Source organism: Falco biarmicus, chromosome 10 (assembly GCF_023638135.1).
Source record: "Falco biarmicus isolate bFalBia1 chromosome 10, bFalBia1.pri, whole genome shotgun sequence".
Lineage (NCBI taxonomy): Eukaryota > Metazoa > Chordata > Aves > Falconiformes > Falconidae > Falco > Falco biarmicus.
In genome coordinates, this window is record NC_079297.1 from 27,999,448 (window position 1) to 28,023,907 (window position 24,460).

At 42.7% G+C, this 24,460-nt stretch overlaps 1 protein-coding gene across 5 annotated transcripts in view; it reads right to left on the reverse strand.

Moving 5' to 3' along the window:
- Positions 1–24,460, reverse strand: part of MICAL2 (microtubule associated monooxygenase, calponin and LIM domain containing 2) — a 132,866-nt gene that overhangs the window by 3,413 nt on the left and 104,993 nt on the right. For all 5 annotated transcript variants that reach the window (XM_056353868.1, XM_056353864.1, XM_056353866.1 and 2 more), the window contains 7 exons: positions 22,199–22,296; positions 18,647–20,009; positions 10,476–10,570; positions 8,314–8,406; positions 7,521–7,614; positions 2,164–2,263; positions 857–930 (listed from right to left, as the gene is read on the reverse strand). In XM_056353868.1, the coding sequence (XP_056209843.1) occupies positions 857–930; positions 2,164–2,263; positions 7,521–7,614; positions 8,314–8,406; positions 10,476–10,570; positions 18,647–20,009; positions 22,199–22,296 (1,917 nt within the window). The remainder of the gene's footprint in view (positions 1–856; positions 931–2,163; positions 2,264–7,520; positions 7,615–8,313; positions 8,407–10,475; positions 10,571–18,646; positions 20,010–22,198; positions 22,297–24,460) is intronic.

Here is a 24,460-nt window from a genome sequence, read left to right on the forward strand (position 1 = left end):
GTTGTACAGCTTGCATTAATATTATAGTCCATGACAAATGAAGTCAATGGCAATTAATATTTTTCATGTTACAATTCAGGGAAAATTTCTCCTGCACTTAGGATGTTTAAGGTTGGCCATTAATGCTCCTGATATCTAGAGTAGATCTTTTAGCAAAACTTAGACTGAAAGGGGTAGGAAGAGCACTACTAGTTTACAAAACATTTAAGATGGAGATTAAATTTAGTTTGTAAAGTTAAAAGCCCAATCATTAAATGTAGTGTCTGTAAGAAAATGGAAAGTGTTTTTCAGAAAATTTATTGAAAACTGCTGTCACTTATGATCCACATACTTAGAATACAACAGAATATTTTGGGACTCAGTGCTATGTAATCCTCCTTCTGCCTGCATTCCTCCTCCCCATGCTCTCTTTTCTAATACCAAATGAAAGGACAAGCCCAAACTGTAAACCCAAGTACCTAAAAGCAGTTCCAAAACACTGCAGTAACCAGTAATGCATACAGTTAACATAAAAGCAGATAACCCCTTTTGTGTTCAGTTGGCTGAAGAAATTGGTTTCTGTTGCTGCCCATCACTGCATGTTAGCTGGACATTGCTGCCTGCACAGCACAGTGAGTGGGACTACATGTGCAAGCGCTTCTGATCCAGTTCCATGTTAACTAGGCAGGTTAGCTTAGCTGTCTTCAGAAGTCGTATGAGAAGATCTCACGGGCTGCATTTTGCTGGCTGAGCTGCGCTTGCAGAAGAGCACAGGAGGCAGAGCCTCAGCCACTCTCATCCTTTTTGAGGCAAACAGCGATGCATACAGGCACGGTCTGTCACTGTGGGCTGGAGCTTACTCTCCCCTTTGACTTACCATCAATGGCCATTTTCTCTCTCAGCTTTTGTTCCAACCTGCTTTGGTGGTCCTCCAGTTCTAGCTCTTGCGCTCTAGGTACAATAAGAAGTACAGTAAAGACTGAGATTTTTTCAATAAAGACTTATATGTTAATATTATTTCAGCCAAGAGATTCTGTGTTCGTTTTATCCAGTATTTTCTCCTTATGGGCAGTCAAGGTTAAAAGGCTTGCCCGTCCCTACCTTGCCACACCAACGGCGAAGTACCCCTACCACCTTTTGCATACGTACCAGATTAAGCTCCCTCATACACAGCAACGCTTCAGGCTTTAAGCAGCTGTGCTTTGTTGGTGGCACCCACAATGTAATTCTGGATAGGACTGAACGCTCCCACAGACAAAGGGCCCTGCCAGGCTCTCTGCACAGGAACGGGTCCTGCGGCACAGGTACTAACACACAGGAACACATCCAGACAACAACAGTCTATGTCCTGCAGTGATACAAGCAGCCTGCTTTTGCTTTTTTAACTCTGCTTTGGAGAATGTGAGCAGGAAGCATTGCCACCACAACCCCCAATGACAGTCGAAGAGGAAAGAAAAGTATTGGCTTCCGGCAGCATCAGCACAGCCGGGAAGAAATTGGGGTGCAGCTGGAGCTACTGGCTGGGCTGCAGCTCTGCACGCAGCACGGAAGGCTGAGTGATAGGGATAAATGATAAATGGCAACAAGCAGCCTGCACTGGTGTGAAATCCAGGGGTGAGTAATGACTGCTGCAGCTCTCATCGCCTTCCCACGTTGCCCGGAAATAGTGGAGAAAATAGCTGAGAGTCACCTCTGCCTATCTGTTGAGTGAGTTTCCAAGGAGGTGAGGTGAGGGAGCTAAAGCCAATATTGTTTCCATCAACCACAAACAGTGGTATCTGAGGCAGTTTTTATTTGCTTTGTGTATCTGCTTGTTTCATCGCTGTAGTGAATTCCTAGACCTTTTCTCCTATGTCCAATAAGAACAGAGATAGATTTGTCAGACTATTTTTCTTCTACAGGAGAAGGCACCCCAGTGTTCATTAGACCCACAATACGTAAAGGCAGAGCATCTATATGCTCTGCTGGTTTAGAGTATCATATGGGATTGAAACAATTGAACCGCTGTGAGAGGGAATGACCAGGAAGGCTCAACTGAAAGATCTGTCTTCAAAACAGATTGTAGCTACTCTCAGTACGTTTATTCCACGACAGTCTCAAACTGCAGCAAGCAGCACAGTGTTTAGGTGTACTGTGAGTACACTTTCCCCCTATCTTTAGTACTAATGCTTGTTTCTTACTTACATAATCAGGAGCTCAGACTCATAACGCATTAATTTATTCTTCTCCAGGACCAGCTCAAACCATTCATGTAGCATCTGAGTTTCATCCTTTGTGCCTGAATCTGTTTAAAATAGGAGATGTAACTGTGCGTTACCAGCTTTCCTTCCAATGCTCTTGCCACTTCACTTTAAATAGTCCTCATTCGTAAGCCTAGGTAAGTTCAAATGTACATTCCTTTGATGTATGTAACTTACATCAGTAATGTCTGGTTATAACAGGTATAACATTCTTGGCTACATTTGGTTGAATGCTGTAGTTTATTGCAGCTAAAGATGCATCAGATTTAAACACATTTTGTTTAGGCAGTTAAGTTTTTCCTTTCAAATAATGACACAGACTTGCTTTTTTTAATAAGTATCAGCTTAGTCCCTGCTTCCAGTGGGCATCAGACGCACAATCAAATCCTCTACAAATTTCCATACATGTGCTTTGAATGATGGGAAAGGCTGTGAGACAGGACAAACTTATTATTACTGGGTGGTTTCGTAACACTTTGGGCCAGGGCATTGCTGGTAGGCACTATACAGACACCAAACACGAGATGGTCTCTCTACCAAAGAGCTCGCAGCTTGGCTTGGCCTTGCTGAAGAGGAGGATGGATTTCTCTTTCACCAGGTGAGGGCCTTTACTGCTCTTAAAATGCCGTTTGTACAAAAATCTTTGGCAATGAAGAACCTGTAGGTGTTTTCAAGCAGCAAGTCAGAGCACATTTGTATTTATTTTCCTTGCTGTCCTTTAAGATGCTCATCATGTCACATTTTCCATTTTCTTCACAAAACCAAACCACCCCACCACTCTTTGATGCAGAATTACAGCAGCAGCAACAGCACTACAAACACATCTCCCATGTCTGCTCTTCCCATTCACCGTCTGCTGCCACAAAACAGCAATCACCTCTAGGAAGCAAGTATCTTGCACTGCTCCAGGCTGAGGCAACAATTTAGGTGACATGCTGACCCCTTCAGAAGCATAAAACCAACAGTCTGACCATGCTCCTGCCTCAGCACGTGGTAGTTGCACACCCCACCACGCTGCTGCTGCGTCTTGGAGGCAGGGACAGCCTGACCTGGGGCAAAGCAAAAGGAGGTGCTGCCAAGCAGGCAGGGGAACACAGCGCTTTCCTCCTCAATCCTTCCATCACACTGCTGGATAACCAGCATAAAATCCTCATAGATCAGCCTGGCTGTTTCTGTGGGTGTAGACTTATGTGATTCCTCCTACTTTAAGAGGACTGAACCTTTACTTCAGATGACAGAGTGCTGAAATTTAAGACCAAAGGTCTCAGGTCCAAGATTGAGAGATGGCAATTACAAGGGTATCATTAAAATAGGTTACCAAGTGGAGATAGCCAGAGTCCTGGAGAGTTCGGCAGTGTTTCATATGCCTTTCTGTTGTTGTCTTGAAATGTGCTTTGTTCTTGGCCCCAGAAATTACCATCTTGCCTGTAATTGCTTCAGCTGTCCCTCACTTTAACGTCAAAGCCAGGATTTGACTCAAGAACAGCAAGCCCATCTCCTTTGGATAGTAATGATCTCGCCCAATGCAGCCCTTCAACAATATTCCTGAGCAGGAGGGAAATTGTTGAGTGTTTGGGATCACCAGCCCATTTTCATGCCTTCACCAAGCACTGCCATCCCAGAAAGCCCGGGTCACATCCTGCCAGCATCAGAGGAATTACATGGGCCCTCACACCGAGGACAGGCCTCATGCTGGCTTGGGTGCGGTTCTGTGACTTCTCATCAGAATGTGACCCAAATTTGAAGTTACCATGAAACGGGAAGATAAAGCAGCAGGAGAGGGCAGAGCAATCTTGGTCTGGTTTCTGCCCAGTTCTGTTAAAACTTAACAGTAATGGATGTGTTCCTGTGAGACCTTCCAGATCAGCAAGCAGTGATAAAAAAATATCTTCTCCAAGCAACTGGTGGAGCAGTTCTCGCTGGGACGTGCCGACAGTGGCTTCTCACAGACCAATGCAGCCATGCAGCCGTAGTATTCAGAGCCTTAGGTCTTCATATGCCACCATCAGAAGTTATCATCACAATCTGATCTATCTTACCATCAGTAAAAACATTGCAATTGCAGGTATGTGTATGTCCTGCACACAAACAGAAGGTTACTATTCCCTCTTTGCTGTTTTCTTGATTAGGTAAAAATATTTTTTAACATTTCCTCTTTACATTTTAAAATCTCTGTATCTCCAATAAAAGACTGTGTATCATAGGTTGAGGTAAGCAAACAGTAACACACTTTGCAAAAATGCCACTCGTTTCACCAAAATCCTCAGTGCAAGCTGAAACAAAATATGTTTTTCCTCCTTCTCCATCCTGCAGAACACCCTCCAAGTGTCCCCAGGGGCATTTTTTCCCCTGAGCTTTTCAGATGTTTGTTACAAATAATGTTAACAGTTATTTAAGTCTGATGGAGTGCTTGATGGCTTCCAAGAGCAGAACAAGCCAATGAAGTCTTTCGCATAACACAGTACAAGGGATCTGTACTGCATAATGCAAAAAGAATTTGTGAGTCTGTTTTGTGAGCCATGCTGGCTTTTTCTTACAGCCTTGCTAAAGCAAAACTTTCCTCCTGGTTTACCCAAGTCTCCTTGAAGCTAGGTCCTGTTTGAAAGTCAGATATTCTTCCAATTACATTGCAGCTATTTCTATTTTCATCGCTTTTGAGGGAATGACAGGCTACAGAGGAGTATTTACTGAACACTGTTCTCAAAACCTCAACCTTCTGTTCTCCAGAATGATGCTATGTTGTCCTTCCATACAGCAGTCACATGGTAAAGGAGTCTTGGCCCGCTTGTACCTTTTTAGGAACAACAAAACCCCATATTCCTTATTTCTACAGATTTTCAACTGATTTCTTTTGATTGTGCTGAAAGTTCTGAGAAACCCTGGATATGCTCCTTATGAAATCAAAACCTAGCTGCATCCTGCACAGATATTTGTTCACCTTCTAAAGCAATTTCTTAACATTCTCTCTACATGCATTTTTCTTTTTTACCATCATTCTTCATGATGTGTTTAGTCAACTGATCACTTATGCTAATTTCAGTGGAAAACATGTTCTGAGATTTTTATTTCTGTATTTTCTTGTAGGCAGAAGATCTCCATAAGCCTCCACAAATGTCAGTAGAAAACAAAGCGATGGTACCTCAGTGATTTATTATTTGGTATTTTGAACCAGAATAAAGGGAATAACGGGCATGAAAAATTATTCGTAGGACTGATACTATTTCTCTCTTTTTTTTTTTTTTAATTCATGAATTGTTGTCACTACAATTAGAAGATCATCAAAGCCTCATTTTGCTCATCAGTCTTCATGGCAGTTGTTTCGCACCCACGCATGTTCTCTTCTAATTCAGTTGAGGAGGTAATGAATAACTCCCTCTAACAAAGGGGCCATTCATCCCAGGCTTACAGAATTATTAAAGGAGAGTTGCATAAATGTCACTGAAGACTAGTGTTTGCAGGCCTGTCTCTAAATTTGGTTATTCACAACCTTTGCAGCTCAATATTATTGCTGAACTGTGATTGGTTTCTAATTACCTTAATAATACCTATTAAATCACTTGAATTGCATAAGCACAGACCTGCTTAAATACAACTTAACGTAATAAACACCGGTCATTCATTAAACAATAATGCTCATTATTTTTAAGAAGGTTGAACACAATATTAAACTCACCAATTCCTGCATCATTACACGTGTGTTATTACAAGTAACAAAGCACCCACATTTTGTTTGGGAAACTTATGGCTTCATGCTTTCGCACCCGAAGAGTTGCTGAGAGACAGTAACATCCTACGTTTCAATATCTGCCCTATTTGTAACTGGCCACCTACACACAAACAATAAACAGGGAGAAAAAAAATAGTACTTTCACCTTAATGAGGGCAATCCAATTACTAAGGATGGGAAAAGAATGAGAAGCATCAATCTCTTGGCAGACAGCCTTCTTTAGGAAATGTGATTGTCAAAACAGCAAAAACAAGAGGCAGCTCTAGGCCATTTATCCTGGCATTCAGTGTCTATCCCAAGAGCTAGAAGCCTCTTGTCTCTCTGTATTTTTGAGGTTTCCAAAAAAACACCACCCTTACACAACTCAGCAGTGAAGGAAAAAAGCTAACACTCCAAATCCTCAAAGTCCCTCCAGCAGACTTTCTCACAGGTGGTAAAGGTGTGTGCCATTTGATAAAAGGTTATGTTTTTGTTTAAGAAAAAAAGACGCTAGCCTTTTAATTAACATTTCAAGTGGGTTGGCACTATCAATTATAGGAAATTAGCTAATAAATATAAAAGGCTGGGCAAATGCTCTCTTGCTGAACCAATTAGTTCAGTGTTAGGATAGGGGCAGTAACTGCTAAGAAATATGGCGTTAAAAAAGCCAGCATGCAGAGATTGTGCTGGGTTGCCTAACTAAGACAACATCAAGAGCAGGTGCCAAAATATATCTAGGTTTTCAGTGTTATGCAACTGCCTGTCATGAAAGCACGAGCTTCAGCTTTCTAAACCAGAGGTAAAGACAGACATGTTTGCAGCCAGGCTGTCAGCTCCCCAGAGTCCTTCCAGCATGGAACTGCAGTCCCCTCCTAAGTCCCTTACACACACGGCTCACATTCACATCCCCATTTTTGGCCTTGCGGGAGCCCACTGATGTTCTGTTCCTCTGCAGGAGATCTCCCCAGCTTCACCCCACGCGTGGTGGTGGTGGTGGTAGGACACCACAGTCCTGGGTGCTTGGGACTGTCAGTTCAGGCAAGGGAAAACCTTGTCTCCGACTGGGGCCAAGACAATGTCCCTGTTATCTCCTACCCACTGGGGGAAAAGCTGTGTGGTTCGGGTCTGTGTGCCTGCATGCTGCTGTTGCTATAGCATGGCCACCGGCTCTAATCGTATTAATGGCATTTCACACTCCGGGAGAAGTCATTAAGGACTCTGTTACTAGGCACAGGCTGCTGCTGGCTTGGTAACTGAGATACAGCTCCCAGATACCTCACTGGTTCCCTCCATATGATTAAATTAAGGTGAGGGTGAGATTTTAAAAAAAATGGGTGGAAAAAGTGTAGATTCAGGTTCAACAGCAAGGCAAGTAATTCCAAATCTATGATAACCAACAGAAAATTCATAGCATTCAACATGAAGGTGCTTTGGCTAACAGAATTTGAGGAAAAGACTTAGCAATTATTTTTGTCCTTCCAGTTGTTTTCATTTCAGATTTCACACTAAACTCTATTTCTGTGACAATCATTAAAACCCCTCTGCTTGGAAAAAGCTTAAAGAAACCATCACCAAAAAAACACTGCTTCATTTACCTGATTCTCCTCTTAGTTCTCTCTCCAGTTTGACACCAAATATCTCCAGAGCTCTTTGTCTTTCCTCCAATTCTTCCAGTTGACGTTGGACTGCCTACAAAATTGTAATGATACAAAAGCTACAAACATAGCTTCAACATTCAGAGACAATAGGTGGCCTCAGTGGTTAGAGAAACAGCTTGAAAAGGTCTTGGAGGGGTGGGATCTGCAAATTCATTGAGAGTATTAGGTGCCTAAGCAATTCAATAATTCCACTAAGTATCTATGCACTTTTTTGTGTGGGTAAGTATTATAGTATCGTTTTCTGAAAAGCAGGGCCTGTTTATACATAAAGTGAAATGACTTTGCATCATTAAGAAAGAATACGGTTCTTTTTCATTGTTATGGCAGAGAGAGAACAAAAACCATCACTGTATTTTCATCCCCTCCTGTAGTACGTAGAGGTAATAGCCGAGTTTCTTACATTCTCAGGGGCTGATTTTATTTCCCCTTTCTTTCTCTTTCCCTTTTCAGTGTATTCTGCCCTCACTGCCAGTCACTCTTCCCTCTTGTTCTTCACACACAATTACAAAATTATGATGACCCTCTGGGGCACACGTGGATTTGTCACATACAGAGATGCAAGGCCCCACCACATACATCTTCCTGCTCCTGATGGCTGGGGGAGATTTCAACACAGAAGGCAGCGAGCCACCGTGAGGAGTGAGGGCGGGTGCAGAGCCCACATCAGGTACTCCCTATCCTCACTAGTCACTCTTGGGAGACAAATAGGACATGTGAGCTACGTTTTCACCTGTGCTTTGTGAAGCCTCTTCAGCTCCTCTTGTTTAATCAATTGCTTTGTCTCCTTCTCCAGCTTCCTTCTCCTTCTGAGAGCCCTTTTTGCCTTCAAAAAAGAGGGAGAAAAATGGTAATCAAAGCATAAGTACGTCATTATGTGTTTCCTCAAACCTTCCCCAGAATCACAGAACCGTTGATGTTGGGAGAGACCTCTGAAGATTGTCTAACCCAACTGCCCTGCTCAAAGCAAGGTGACCTACTGCAGGGTGCTTGGGACAACCTAACTGAAATGAAAATATTCTCGTAGGAATATTTTCATGCACTTGCATACATTAACTTTAAATCATTACATGCACCTATTGCAACCCTAAGTCAGTGTGAACTGTGCCTGTCAATAAAAAAATGTCCAAATCACAAAGCTGACTATATACAACATACCACTATACATGGCTTCTGCAGACACCATCATGGCCAGGGAAGAAGCCAGGCACAGGTAGGGGGAAGCTCTAGTTTAAGGAAACTCAACCCATATCTGTTGCTGTAGCTGCTAAGTAGCAAAATTTACTTTGGATTGCTTTGAACATGGCAAGAGGGGTGTATCCAAAAGAAACAGCCACCACAGGACACTACCTGAAGCCCTGCGAAACCTTCCCCGATGCCATTTCTCTGCTGCATTACAGAGGGGGGGTTCCTTTCCCTGGGGCACCTCTCACTGCTGGATAGCACATGTTGCTGGGCTGGCCGAGGGGATCGCCTCTGCCTGCTCCATCTTGCCCTTGACACAAGCTATCTGGAAGTGCTTTGAGGCTGTGGTTTTCCCATTTTGGAGGGGACAGAATATATGAGCGCTGTAGACCAGACAACTGAAAAACTAACAAGGCAGAAAGCCACCAAAATTTTTCCCACCAAGTTTTACCAGAGACCAGCGGTGGTACTGGCGAAATAGCACTCAGAACTGGCACGAAAAGAGGTACTAGGAAGTAGCTGAGAGAAACAAGCTGAGTGGGGAATGTGCATCAAAACTGAATCACTGTTAACACCTGCATGCGACAGCTGTTCGTTCACCCCGTTTCTGTCAGCTGCCCTGGCAGCGCTGCCTTCCCCGCTGCCTGGCCCTGCCTGGCCCTGCAGCTGCCTGAAGTGTTGGGAGTTGCTCCTATCCAGTTTTCTCCCATGTCTCCCTTCTTTTCTCTATTTTGTTTAAACTTTATTTAATTCACCATAATATTATCTTACTACAGATTGTCTTTCCTGTAACAGGAAAGATGAATTCTGACATCTCAGTGCATCCTGACGGACAGCCACTGGCGGGACGTGCCGCCACATGTTGCTGCAGTTCCGCCTCATGGCACTTCAGTTCTTCTGGAGCTGTGCAACTGGATACTTAGCTTTCAGCTTGGCTCTTTTTTCAGCATACTGGGCAGCCTCTTGCTTTGCTTTCTTTCCCCCTGCTCCCCGCAAAGCAACAAATCAAAAGGCCACCTCATACTATTAATTCCACTTACTGATATTCTGCACAGGAAAGAGGTAAACACATTTCTGATGAGCTATTCAGGCAATAAAAGCTCTGTTTCTTCACATCAGAGCCGGGTATTAAGAGTTCATTGGTGCTTTAAGCCCATCGTTTCTGCTAGCCACAGGAACTGAGTTAGGGCTCAAAGACCCCGGTGTGCAGCTGGTCCTTTCAGTGTACGGGGTCTGGGTGTGACTTCATGGCACACGCAGTTGTGCTGATTAGGATAAAACCAGCATTTTCCACGCAACCTGCCTGTAGCGCTTCTCAAATGAAGTTGTATTTCCCCAAGGGAAATCTGCATCTGCTTGGTTTAATTTTTTCGACAGTTTGCTAGTTGGGCTACATATTAAGGCCACTTAAAAATGCAGCTTCAAAGTGGTTTCAGTGAAACATGTCTGTTTGTCAAATCAAGACCTCCTCTGTCAATGCTGGTGTAACCCGGGTGAATTAAAGTTCCAATGAGGAAAAAGAAATTTTTATGTTCATCTGCCTTACAGAATTTTAATGTATTTTCTCTCCTTGACACATAACCTCTCCACTGATAAAACGTTCCAATCCCCACTTAGAAAAACTGCCATGTGTTTTAGATCAAAATCATATATGAATCTTAAATACAGTCCAACTGAGGAAATATCTGTCTGTTCCCAAGTCAAGATTACCTTGTGTGTAAATGACGGCTTGGATTCAAATTCATCATCAGAGGAAGAACTAGAATACTCGGTAGCTTGTTTTCTGACAGGTAGGTGTTCGCATCCTAAAACACAGGAACAGAAGAGTCAGTGAAGCAAAAAAATATTGTTCTTCAACTTAGACACTTTGCACCTGCCCTGAGTTCTAACCAGCAGTACCTAGCACAATTTGGAAATTCGGCTGATAACAGTGTTGACAGGGATCAAAAATTTAATTAATGCTATTTGATTTTTTTCAGGTATTACAAACAAATAAATTAATTCCTTGAGCACCCTGCATGTAGCATGCTGTTCTGAACACACTCAAGATTCATTAAAATGTATATCTGAAGTTAGCCATATCACCCAAATGATTGTATAAGGCTCACTATACAGTGTAATTGAATGCAAAAAGTCTGAGCCAGCTCTTAAACAAATTACCCTTATGTGGCTTGTAGCATCTGGCACCCATTTTTACTACATGACATCTGCTCAGTGTAAAATAGTTGGCGTCAGAATGTCTGGTCATATAAAAAAATCACAAATGTAATCAGAAGCAAATGGACTAAGAGAACAAGGCTTTATCACACAGCCGCATGCAACATAAATATTTCATTAATTATGTCTAAACAAACGTCACTTATTTTCCTGCTTTAGGAATATTATCACATCATTGAACCGTTGATTAAAATGCCATAATAAGTCAGGAAAATCCATACATCACAACAATGCACTCCATAAGGAAACCTCAAAGGCTGCCTTTGGAAGAAGCATGCTTTCAGAATTATAAATTAAATTACATTTAATTGTAGCAATTTTATCATGCCTGTTTTTCCAGCATCTCATTTCAACTGGGTGTAAATATTTGAATTTCTTCTTAATTTGTCTAATTCATAGCTTCGTTCTCTTTATTTCAGAAAATAAAACCGCTTTTGGAACATCTGTCACTATGCTTCAACCTGCTACAGGGTTAATGATTAACAGCTGGGCAACATCTTGGAAATGTACATTATTTAAAGCTAACAGTGCCATTTTTCATTGTATCTGCAAGGTAACAGTTGGCTCTCTATGTGCAAGTTGTATTCAGACTGAAATAACTTCCCATTCTCCCAGTGTAAATGTTTCTTCTTTGCCTCGTCCTGGATCACAGTCCTGAAGTAGGGCATCTGTCTCAAGCCCTAATTTAAAATCAGGATCCGTGAAACCTGTTTGTCCTGGATGATAAAGCAATAAAAGCAAATCCAAGTAATCTGAGGCACAAATCCTGATTTTCCTGAGCAATCTCCATTATAGAAGCACCCAGTCCTAGTGTTCGATGAAGCTGTAAGCTCAGAGGGTCCACTGGAGCAGATCTGGGTCCTGCCATCCTTTTTTGCAGGACAAGTCCTTGGGCAGCAGATGCCTTTGAGGGAAAGCCGGGAGGTGCAACAGCCCTCCAGGTGGGTCTCCAGCCTGCCAGGTGATTCCACTGCTCCGGAATTGCCCAGGCTGCCACCCCACACCTCTCCGCCTCACCTCATGGCGCTTGGAGGAGGGACACAGCTCCTGCTCACTGACCTGCCGGGGATTCTCCGATGACTCATTATTGCTGGGGTGACACTGGTGCCACACACTGCCCCACGCTCTGCAGACAGGAGCGCAAATCCAGCTGCACCCCCCACCTCTGCTCCCAGCGGTGGGGAGCTATCAGCCATAAAGCCCTTCCCAGTGCACATGATGAAGGCAGGCATGGGGAGCTATCCACCACTACTACTTTGGAGACGTAAATTCACCTACCTTGCTTCTCCCTGTGCAACCAAAAGTTTGCAGTAACTACCCTGCACTCAGACCACTAGCGAAATGAAATTCTGTAATATTCAAAGGGCAAGCTTTACAGCCCACCAGGGCTGGAAACACAAGCAATTACACACTCCCTTTCTTCTCTCAGCTGTGGGAATAAGTGACTGCTTCCCCCGTCCTCCGCTTTGAGTGATATCAATAATTTAAAAAGCATTACAAGGTCTACAGAAAAAGCAGCCTGCTATAAGACATGGGCACCTTCCTCCTCCTCAAGGGTGTGACTTGGGAGCTCTTTGCCCTTCTGGGACAGAGAGAGGGTCAATGACTTCCAAGGGCCATCTCATGAGCATAAGGAAGGCAATGTCTGCACATGGAATAGATTCATAACAGCCACAGTCCTCCCAGTGCCTATCTGCTATGGAGAGTCGGGTATTTGCACCTTGCTCTGCAGAGAAAAGCCCTTTTTAGATTGCTCCAAAAGAGCTGAGCTTTTCAAGGGATGCAGTACCTAAACCTCTGTGAGATGACAGCCACCTGACTGCAATCAGCAACATCCTTTATCATCTCCACCTGAGAATCCTACAGGATGAAGGACTATGTGAAGCCACTCAGTGATGAGGCAGCTGATGGATCTACCCGTTTGCATTGACAGTTAAGGTCTCTTGTCACATTTATTGCATATATGTTTCACAGCACTGAGGCTCTCTGCTAATATAATGTGGATAATCAAAGCATGGGCTGCTCCAAGGAGGTGCCCAGAAACACACAGCAAAGAATGACAGAACTGGGATGAGAATACAGGGCTTTGGCTTCCAGATGGGTGGTCCTGCCACATTTCAGGGATACAGAAGCAGTGGGACAGTGCACTTCTTTCAACACTAGAAGGGCAGCCACTCAGTGCTCTGCTCAGCTATTTTTCTTTGGCTATTTCCTTGTGGGAGAGACTAGAAATATGCTCTAAAATGTACCCCAGATGCAAATTTCAACTTCAAAACAACTATAACAAGCACAGTAAGAAATTACCTCATGGAATGAACTTTCTTTATGCAGAGCTAGAGAAAGAATATACCACAAGTTTATTCTTTTTTTTTTTTTTTGGGGGGGTGGTGGGGGGGGTGGTGGTGGTGGTGAACAACAACAACAACAACACATGAAAAACCAAACCAAACCACACTTCTGTATTACAGCATCTGTATGTTCTACTACAGATGACTGAGCATTAATCTTTCCCATCTCCAAAGGGAATGAAACAGACAGAATTTAGCTGCCAGGTGTGAGGATCTGGACAAGAAGTTCACACCTAAAAATGTTCAACTTGGGGACTTCTACACTTACTGGATCATTTAAATCTGAAACTCAGAACTACAATAGTAAAGTTGGATAATAATAATTTGTCTACTCCAAATATATCAAGCCTTAATGCTCAATAGCTACAGAAAAGATCTCAAAAACGTATGTTTTTTCCAAATATTAACTCAAATTTTTTGGACTTGGCCTTTCTCTTTCTGGCCATCTAATTCCTTCAAAATTGGAGTTATTTATTTTTTATTTCTTAAGTACTCTAGTGTCTCCCTATCTTCCAAATTAACCTGTTACACTAGAGCTTTTTCTCCCCAGCTAACATGACTTTGGATCATGAGGAACGGTCAGCCATAGTTTTAGTTCTTAATTATAAAGGGGAAAGGAACAAATATTTCTGAAATCTTTATTAATCTAATCTTGATTTCCACCTCACAGTGGCTACTAGGAGTTTGGTCAAGAAACCTTTCCAGCTTACCTGATTTACAGCTGTCAAATCACATGAAACTGAGTATTAATTACTATTTTTATTAATTGTTATTGAATCTGACAGTGTCACACAACACACTTCAAAGTGCAAAGCTGGAGGAAACCTCCAATTCTTGATATTGGTACTTGGTATCCATGTATGTGTATGTCATAAGAGATAAGAAAAATGGCATCCATAAAATTAAAACTCCTTCCTATGACAGTGTGTTACAGCCTGGTAATCCAAAGGTGAGTCTCAAAGACACTTTGCTTCGGCCTAAGCATGCTGCCATTGAATGTCATCAGTGGTAAAACCCTCACTGTACTCAGAGGGATCAAATGACCGAAGTCCAGCACTTTTGAGAACCCCTCTTATCATGTAAATCTAACGGACTGGCTTTCCTAGGAAACTTGAGGTCCTCTGCACAAAGAGGGAGATGTCACATGAAGAGATTAAGAAGGTAATACCTTCTGTTTCATGTGGGAACACTGCTGGTTATCCTGGAGATCTATAGGGGAAAAAAAACCACCAAACCACCGCTACTGTCACTCCGCATGTCACAGCTCACCTCCCTTTCCTGGGGTGTTTTTGTGCCACGGTAATGACTGCAGTCTAAATACACGGAAAGCCTTGGAGCAGGAACTGGTTTTATAACATAATGTTATGTTAATCTGTTGGCTTCCTCTCTAAGTGTCCAAGATTGTGTGGTTTTATAAAGTCATCGGAGTTAATCATGACCACTTTAAGTATTTCAGTGTTTTACAAAAGAAAGAGGCAAAGCTACACATATCTCCTAGGACACTGATGTCCCAAATCAGATGGGACTTGGCATGAAGTAGGAGATTAAATGAAAGGACGGAAGAAATCAAGAGTGGGCTTGGCTCTTTGGCTTCGCCTCTCTGCTTCTCCATAGATTTCTCATGTGCTTTTAGGTATGTAATTTAATCTTGTAGTGCCTCAGTTCCCCTTCTAAAACATGTAATCACTGAGATAAGTGTCCTAGCTGACAAGAACATCACAAACACAGACTTTCAGTGGTACAAAGGTGCAGTAGTGGGAACACATATGAACCTGAAATATTTAAAACGATCTCTTTTCAATCTAAAAAGTGCACAAAACCAGCAAAGTGAGTTCATAACATATCTACTTTTCTCATCAGCTGAGCTGGTTGTCCTGCTTAATGAAGGGAGCCATGTAAAGCCAGTCACAAACTTGAGTTATAACGACTCTCATCTAAGGGGCGATTCTAGGAATGTTTTTCACATGACCCCTACTCTGTCAGGGTACATTGTACAATCTTCATTGTACAAGAAGCAAACGCAGAGCCACAAACATCTGCCAATACCCAACCACATTTACGGACTGGTCTGTAGAAGGTCTGTAAGTCAAGAGTAACCTAACCCCTGGATCCACTACTGAGTCTCATTACAAACACTGCTGACTGCAGCTCTCTCAAACAGCCTGGCTTAGCTCTCTTCTTACTGTTGTTTTTCTGTGGTATTAATGATTTTTAGTATCTATAACTAACATGGTGCTTTGGCATTTTTCTAAATTTCAAAAGGGCAAGTAGGGTTAGGAGAGAACAGTTAACCACGTGATCAATCAGTTTTATTGATCAAGTTTTTTAGGTTTCTTTAATTGCAGGTTGGAACACAAAGGAGGAATTAAAGGACAAAGATATTCGTGTAGTCAATAAAAAATCTGGATCTGCACTTAAAAACACCAGTGTGGTTATTTGGGGACATTTGTATATTTTACAAGAAAACTTAGACAGGAGTTTGGGATTTTTTAAAACCAATCTCTCACTGAAAACAGTACACGAACCCCTATTACTTCAGTAAAATTTGTCTAGGTCCCACACAGGTAGTCTGTGCAGCCAGATCTCTGCACAACCCCAGATTTCCAAGTGTCTCTGAGGAACAGCTCATATGAAACAGAAAGAAAGCGTTAGCCAGAAAGCCTTTAGACCAGGTCTGCATTTCAGAAGCTGGAATGACCTGTATGGAAGGTATAACTGCAGGTGTAAGTTTGACCAACAGGCAATCAATCTGCTGCTGAGCAATTAAGATCTCTGCTTCCCTATGCTGAGCTTCAGCTGGTGGCTGAACACTCGGCAGGAAACAACAAAAGGACAGAATATAGTTTTAGTTTGGACAGACATCTGGGTCTGAAATGCAGAAGTCATCAGCATAGGAAAGACATCTTGACGTGTATTTGCAGAAAGACGAGCAACATAACGTAGAAGTATATGTGTAGGGTGAGGCTGAAGGTCCTTCCAGCCTGTCTCCAGCAATGGATGTCTAAAAGGAATGCTATAGGTACCGGGCAGTCATATGTGATTCCTTCCCTTAACACTCACGCAGCCTCCAAGCATTTTTCAGTTCAGGAGCTTTCTAAATAGGAAGTGGTTTCTAAGCATTTGGTTACTCCTCAGTGGATTTCTCTTCAATGAACTTGCCCAGTCTCATCTCAAGCCCACGGACTTTTACCACCCAGCTCATTATTTGGCTCCACATGCCAACAGCCCATCGAGGGAGAAAACATCAGCATAATGTAAGATCAACCATACTTGCAGAGAACAAGTCTGTCTGGCCTCAAATAGGATAGAAAACCCCTACTGCAGCAAGCCAACAGGAGTAGGAGAAAAAGCCTCATTAAACTAGTTTCTGCAAGATCCTGGGAGTATTTTTATTTTTTTTTTTTAGAAAAGAAATTTTTCGAGATTCATGATAAATTTCAAGAAAGAAAAATAATGACATGTAATGTGGGCTAAAGCTTGTCATCAGTTCATGACTGGAGTTTGCCAAGCCTGGGCCTCAGACGAATGCCAACATGAGACAGAAATGCCATTTCAGAAAGCCAGGCAGGACTTGGCTCTTTACCAGCTTGATTTACTCAAATATGAATGTTTGGAAAAGTTCAGGAAGCTGCAATGTTGAAACACTGAAGACAGCAGATTACTGGGCAAATAGCTAGATCAAAGCTGCATTTTTTGCTTCTGAACAGACTTCGCAATGCCTATATTCAATAATTATAATAATTTAATAATTCCTCTTTTGGCTTGCACAGCAGAGGAATGCAACACATATTAAACCAGCATGGGTTTTTTCCCCCAAATATTTAAAATACAAATAAAGTATAGCATTATTCAAACCTAACAAAAACTTTTCCCATTTTAGTAGGAACACAACATACCAATTATTGTAATATATTTAGTTAAGAGCAAGTCAGCTTGGCTTAGTTGATGGGTCATGACTAAGTAAAGACTCAGAAAAAGCCTCCCATTTAAGACCACAGCATGACAAGTGTAAACTCTAGCAACTCCCTGTGGTTTCAGTGCAGTCCTTCGCATCCTCTGCCTCAATGGGGATGCCTTGTTTTGCAAGTTGTTAGATAAAGGATGCTCCAAGAATCCAACCAAAAAATTCAGGAATGAGGGCAGGAGTTATTCTGTGGATTTTAATGAGCTTCAGATCAAGGCTCTTACACCTACTGTGTATCTTCCTCACAGAATGCAGTAATTCTGAAGCAGGAAGGATGCAAAAAGGATCTGGCAGCTCACTGGGAACATTTCTGTGACTTGGTATTTTAACATACATATTGTTATTCTAATGCAGCAATTTTGAGGTTACAGTTTGGATTGCAATTTAATAGAGTAAGAAACAAACAGGTATGTCAATAAAATTCAGTAGATTATGTAGTTAAATAACTGTGACTTTCTGCAGTGGGCTAGTGGAAAGATGGATCACGGTGAAAGACAGGTGGTTGCAGCTCTCATACCTCATATTTCATGCCTGAAACTGTGCTACACTTAATTCTTTCTGAGCCTATGCTCAGATTACTCAGATTGCTCTTTGTCTGACATCAATATTTCTTAGGCTCGTCTGCAGTTTTAATACTAACCTTGTTCTTGCCAGCAAGCAAACATGAAAATTGATGCCTTTTAATCACTGCCCAAATAGACTCACAAGTAGGTCAGAGTAGGTCAAGAAGGTCCTATCTCCTTTCAAATAAAAGAACAAGGGGATATTAATGACACCGCAAAGCTCCCAAAAGTATGTCTACAGTTCAGTCACTGCAACAGCAGACAGAGCTGAAGAGACACCTGCTGAGAAAGCACATACACAAAGCAAAGCTTGCTACCGCAACCATATTGCTTCAGTCTCTGAGCTCCTTACGGAAAGGGTAGCAAACGTGCTCTATGCTGCACTGGAGTTTTCAGTGCTCATCCTCAAGCTTGCCTGCTGTACTATCCCTTCCGTAATACACTCAGTGTCACAGCAGCAGCTGCTCTGCACACCATCCCACTCTGCCTCACTGCTTCTTCCACCTTGGTGAGTATATTTTCCTGACCCAAACATATCTGAACAGCAGTAAGCAGCAAACTTGGGTCCAGTGTGCTGCGCGCTGCTTGCAGATCTGCTCTGCTCCCCTAAACCAGAAGCAACTCCTAAACCTTAAGCAGAATACGTATTAAGTCTTCCTATGTAGAAAGTAGCTATAAAGTAAACATACAACAGATATGTGTTTGCATGATCACACACAGGTCTTTTAAATTTTAAGTGCTATTACATAACAATAATAACAAGAATAATAATTCCACTCAGGTCCTCACCTGTGGAAGGATAACATAGCCTGTCTTCTGGAGAATGGTTCTTCATGAAAGGCAGGGATGACACAAGGGAGCCCCCTTCTCTGTCATGAACTTTACCTCTCAGTCTATCGAAGAGTGACCCTATACTACCCTTCTGTTCAGAGTCATCCAGATTGTCCTTGGAGGTGTTCTTGGGCTCTGGAGATGAAAGAAGGAAGTACTTTTCATTACATATAATCACGTCATCCATAGGAGCCCCTGGAGGAGTCTCTTTGAAGGTAAACTTTTCTAGGAGTCCTGGGACATCCTCCATCCTAGTGCAAGACGATGTCTGAGGTATACTGGTTCTCTGGGAAGGCCTGGTGTGAGGACTGTAGACTGGGAAGGATACCTCCTCACTGTAATCCCTTAGCAATTTCTTTTCAGAGCCGACAGAAAAATTAGATGAATTTGAGAAACAGCTCCCATTTCCTAAATATTGTCCTGCCCACTCCCCTACTTTAAGCTCCTGTGGCTGAGTGTTACTTGCTCTATTGTTGTTACTGTTCATTTGGCTTAGGGAATAGCCAGGAGCACTGGGGAAGCTGAAGAAAGCTTGTTCTGAAGAGGCTTTGACTTTGCTGTCTAAGTCCTGCTTTAGTCCCTCTGGAGACATGGTTAGAGGCTCCAAAATGGACCTTTTGATAGCATTGGCTATGAGCCTCAGTGGTGATTTGGGCCGGCCCGCTGCGTGCTCCCTGGCAACTGCATCTGGACTCCTCAGAACATCTTTAGTATCAACTGGCAAAGCTGGTGGAGCATCATCTGCAAATAAGTGAGGCACAGGACAACCAGATTGTTTGAACACGTCTTTTCTCCAGTCAGCATCCTTTTCCTCTGAAGTCCGCAGTGCTCCTTTGTTTGGACAGCCTGGACTGGTTCTGCCCAAGTCTTTCCTTTTTGAATCACACGACGAGGGTTGCTGTTGAGTACAAAGCACTAGCCTCTTTTTGGCCTCCTTTAATTCTTGCTCAAGCTTTTCTTCTGGGTGCCTTGTATTTTTGCCATCTTTCTCTTTCAAACCCAGAGATGACAGTGCTTTTGTCTTCCTATTAAAATCTTCTGGTTCAGAGGTATATTTCTGGGTTTTTTCCTTCCAGCCCTGGACTCTGTATGTCTTAATGTCACTATCCATATCTTCAGGCTCAGAAAGATCAGCAGCCAGTGTCCCATTCCCAGGAGGGGTCCATGGAGAACCTCTGGTGCTGCTCTGAGAAGGACAATGGGGCACATAGAGACAGATGTCTTCGGGCATCTCTCTGGCTTTTTCTTTTCTTTGAAATACTGGGCTGTAGGGTTTGAAATGTCCTCTTGTAACTTCTGGTGGTTTCTTGTAAGAAGCCAACTGTGAAGTGCATGAAAAAAAAGATTATTTTAGCGGTAGAAAAACACAGTTTAGTATATCTTTCACTTCATATAATGTTTTAATCAATTTTAATCTTAATTTAATACTAATAAACATAATATTTAATTTATATACATATACATACACACGTATAGATGATAATGCAATAAGAAGAAAAGCATTTCTCCCTAAAGAGTTAGTATTTCTCTAGGAGTGGAGATCTAATACTACTTGAAATGTTAATAGTCTAAAAATAATGCTATTCATGCTAAGAATCTGTCATATCTTTATGAACTGCCTTTAATATTTCCCTTTGAAAGAAACAGTCCTATCTAAAGGAGAATAAACAAGAGCAGATCTGCTTTGTTCTCCTGCGTGTGTTCCAGTTGCACTACCTTAGAGTTTCCAGCAAGCACAAGAGACTATCATCCACCCTCTCTAACTGCTTTTATAATACTACATGCTTACATAGCACACTTAGGATTGAATGATGTGACCCAGAAAAGACTGTAAATGCCAAGATGGTACTTTTAAACAATTCAATTAGTTCTCTCCTATGATTATTTTTCCTTTGGTGAAGATTTAAATTCCTTACTCTAGCCACCAAAATCTTCTGCTGTAGATAGTAACAAGGATAAATGTCTACATTATCTAGCCAGTAGGCTAAAACTAGTGTATTTTCCTTCTTAAGAGGGAGGCGTTTTATCCTCAATGCTGCGGGATAATGGATGGTGTGAATATTCAATTCCTGTTTCCACTTATGTGCCAGATTCCCAAATTCACACAGGTGAAGCCATTAATCTGACTGACTTCTCATTCCCCAGAAGCATCAGGAGTAAGGCAATAATAATTATTCCCTGTTCCACAGTTGCATTTGATGACCAAAATAAATATTGGCCAGGATCTCAGATAGAAAAACATGAGAAAAACCAATAAACAAATAAACAAACACATGCCCTCTTAATCCTCTCTCTTTAGAGTAAGAAAAAGGTCAGTAAGCACTGCTTATAGAGTGGAGCTGCACAAAATCACCTCTCCTCATGCACAGTGTGGCCAGGCAGCATTGTGCAGCTTCGCTCCCCTGGGACATTGCCTTCCTGGCCCTATTGTCCTGGACCGGATTTCAACTACCACCATGGACATGGGAGACTTGATTTTTTTTCTAACACAGACCCTGAGGTCAAGGAGTTTTAATCACGTTTAACCCAAGGGTGAGGACAACAGGCTAGGACATGGAGGCCATGGACTGGTTCCTGTTCCGCCCAGCTCTGAGTCCAGGGGATGTGCTGCCCTTTGCTCGGGATGATTGGTCACGACTCCTGCTTCAGCGCTGCACTTATGGCAGGCTCACCCTTCCTCAGCCTTAAAAAAAATATACTAATTAGAAAAAAGCAGAAAATACAGTGGAAATCCTAGGTCCTGAAGGAAGCTGAAGATGCTGCTGAGCTGTGGGAGGTGTGGAGCCAAGGGCCTGCTGCAAATTAAGAAAAGTAGTCTTCTGCCCACTGGATGCAAGGGGTAAACATTAGACAGGGGCACACCTACATTTAAAGGCTGTAACAGCCTGAAATCCCCCCACCTCTTTGCCAGATTTCCTATGTGAGCTCTTACCTCAGCTCCCACATTTGCTCTCCAAGGTCAGTGCTGGCACTTGCCTTTTGTCCAGCGATACACAACGATCAAGTGGCACTTAAACCACTCAAATGTGATACCCTTTCACCCTGCCACTGCTTGTACATGTCCTTGCCCAACATGCCTCATGTTTCTACCTAGCCCTAGGAGCATGTGGGCAGACCAACAGCCAGCTTGGAAGCAGCAGGGGGCAGAGGTTTTGGGGGATTCCCACCCCTTTGGACAGAAAGTGTAACACAAAGGATATTTCAGCAAGGGCAGGGCAGAGTGGTGGTGCCTACATGCTGACTGATGCAACAGATTAGTGCCTAATTCTCAATGTGATCAAGGTCGGAGTCCCATAGCACATGGGACTTAGCTGCATGTTTTGGGGATGTTTATATCAGAACATCAAAGTCTCTTCCCTGCGTACATCACAGGCATAACTCCAACTTCAGCGGTTACTGCGAAGACCAAAACTATTTGAAAGAGCAGAGGATGCTCAGACAGCCTGCTGAGAGCAGACATGCCCCAACAGTAGCTACACTTGTTTTGCTCTGCACAATTTTCCTTCATACCTGTGTTTGGGAGTGATCCTCCCCAGGACCAGTTTGACAGCTGGCTGAGCTGTCCTTCCAGTGTAGCCCTGGTTTCTTGCTGGACAGTAGAGGGAAGCCTGCCAAAGACACAAATTTTGCTGTCACACTGGTATTGGTTTTGTCTTAAATAAAGTTTGCAATTGAAGAATGAGAGTAGAAAATTAAACAGTCATCTGGATACAGTTGTACCTGAGGAGCTGACCTACACTAATGAAGTTTATGGCCTCATGCACATGTGTGTGCATGCTGTGCCAAACATGTTGATATTTTCAGCGGCAGACCTGAACTGCTTCTACTTTTTGGCTGGATGTAGTGAAGCAGCTTTTGAGTTCCAGGAAACTTTCTGGAAAACCAGCCCTTTTCAGAGGGCTTTCTGGACTTAAAAGCAGAGGCAGTCAAAACAACCAGTGACTTTCGAAGCTTTGGGTAGTTCCGAGAAATGAAGAAAACTAATGACTTCTGAGAGGGCTGTCCAGCAGAATGGGGAAAAAATGGAAAATGCAACCACCTGCAGGCAGTAAGGACAGAAATAATCCTGTGGTCTCCCAAGCCAGGCCAGCGCACCGCATGCTGGGGGCTCTCCTAGGATCAGGCAAAGTAACTAATTGCTAAAGGCCTTGAACCAAAACCAGCACAGACAGACAGACCTGCTGGAAGCAAAAGTAGGGAGGTAACTTGCACCTGAAAGGAGTCAGGAGAGCTCTCTAGTATTTGTGCCTATGGCAATTTTACATAATCAATAATCTTTGGACAGAACAAAAGTAACACTGAGCCAAGATATTACCATGTCAAGGTATAACATGACAAGTATATTTATATCTGAATTGTTAACTCCCAAACCCAGTTATTAGTTCTGAAACCCACAAAGGTTCCCAAAGCAAACTTCCATTCTTCTACACAGGGATTAAAAGCTGCATAAGGACAAAAGCCACACCAGAGAGAGAGAAGACAGTTCCTGCATATGGACTTCAGAAAAGACAAGCCAGGGAGAAAGGCCAACTTTCCTTTCCTCTCAGTGCCTCACCTATTCGTTCCCAATCTTGATGTAATTTGTTACATTTGGTCAAGAATGGAGGGAAACAATGCGCTGGTGTTTGTTAAGGAACTCCCACAGGGACTAGCAACCCGGGGCTGACCTTTATATTCTGTGAATTGAGCTATAGGAAAACATAGGAGTCCAGAATTCAAATTAAAAAATCCCACCATCATCCGTACAAGTGAACCAGGGAGGTTTAGCCTGATCTGCTAAAGCCCTGAGTCTTCTGACACAGCCCAGCACATCGAGGGGAAACGCAACTACTGGAGCACCAACAGCTGAAACACTGATGAGGGCATAAAACCCACAGCCCAGGGGTCTGCAGGGTAATGGCATGTGCTCGTGGGGAGAAGCACTTCCCATGACAGCTCTTGTGGATGTGCATTAGCTCACATGGACAGGGCCTGCACATGCGAGAACATTGCTTTGCACAAAGCCACAGCTTGCTCTCTTTCACAGAGTTAATGGATTTATTCCCACCAAGACACTGAAAACAAATTTGCAGCTTCACATTCAAAACAGGATTTAAGAGGGGAAAAAAAAAAAAGTTCCCTAGGGCACTGTTCATGAGCTACTTGGCCCAAAAGCTATTCCAAATGACCAAGAGAAATTAAGAGCACCGCATTCCCTGTAGCTGTGTGACAGGGATTAAAGATTTTGAAAGGTAATATCCTGCTCTGAGCCTTTCAGCCAATATAACCATGACACTGATTTCATTTCCTTGGCTGCGTACCTTGTGCTGTTTATGAAACATATGTGTTTTGGGAAATAAATCTGAAAAGGAGACAGATTTTTCTTTCATGTGACTGATGATCATATGAATTCTTGTAACCAAATATTAAGTATATTAAATATAGAAACTAAGATTTACAGTGTTCCTCCAGAGAGTAGAAAAAGCCTTTATTCTGTTCCCAGTATATGCTGAATGCGCTTTACACCTCGTTTTAGCAGCATGCTTGAGGTTCAAACAAATTCATGTAGCAGTCACTTCCCTCTCAAAGGCCTTTAGCTCCCTCTAGAGCCCTCTGGAGACACACGGGAGAGTTTAATAAAATTATGGGGAAATTAATTTGCAACGATTAAGTCATGCACTTGCTGAGAACAAGCTGATAATGAGTCAAAATTAAGAGTGATCCTTGGTCTTCTCTTCTTTCCCCTCTCAAAGTCTTTCTTTCCTCCTCCCCCCGCCAAACCTGGAATAAGCA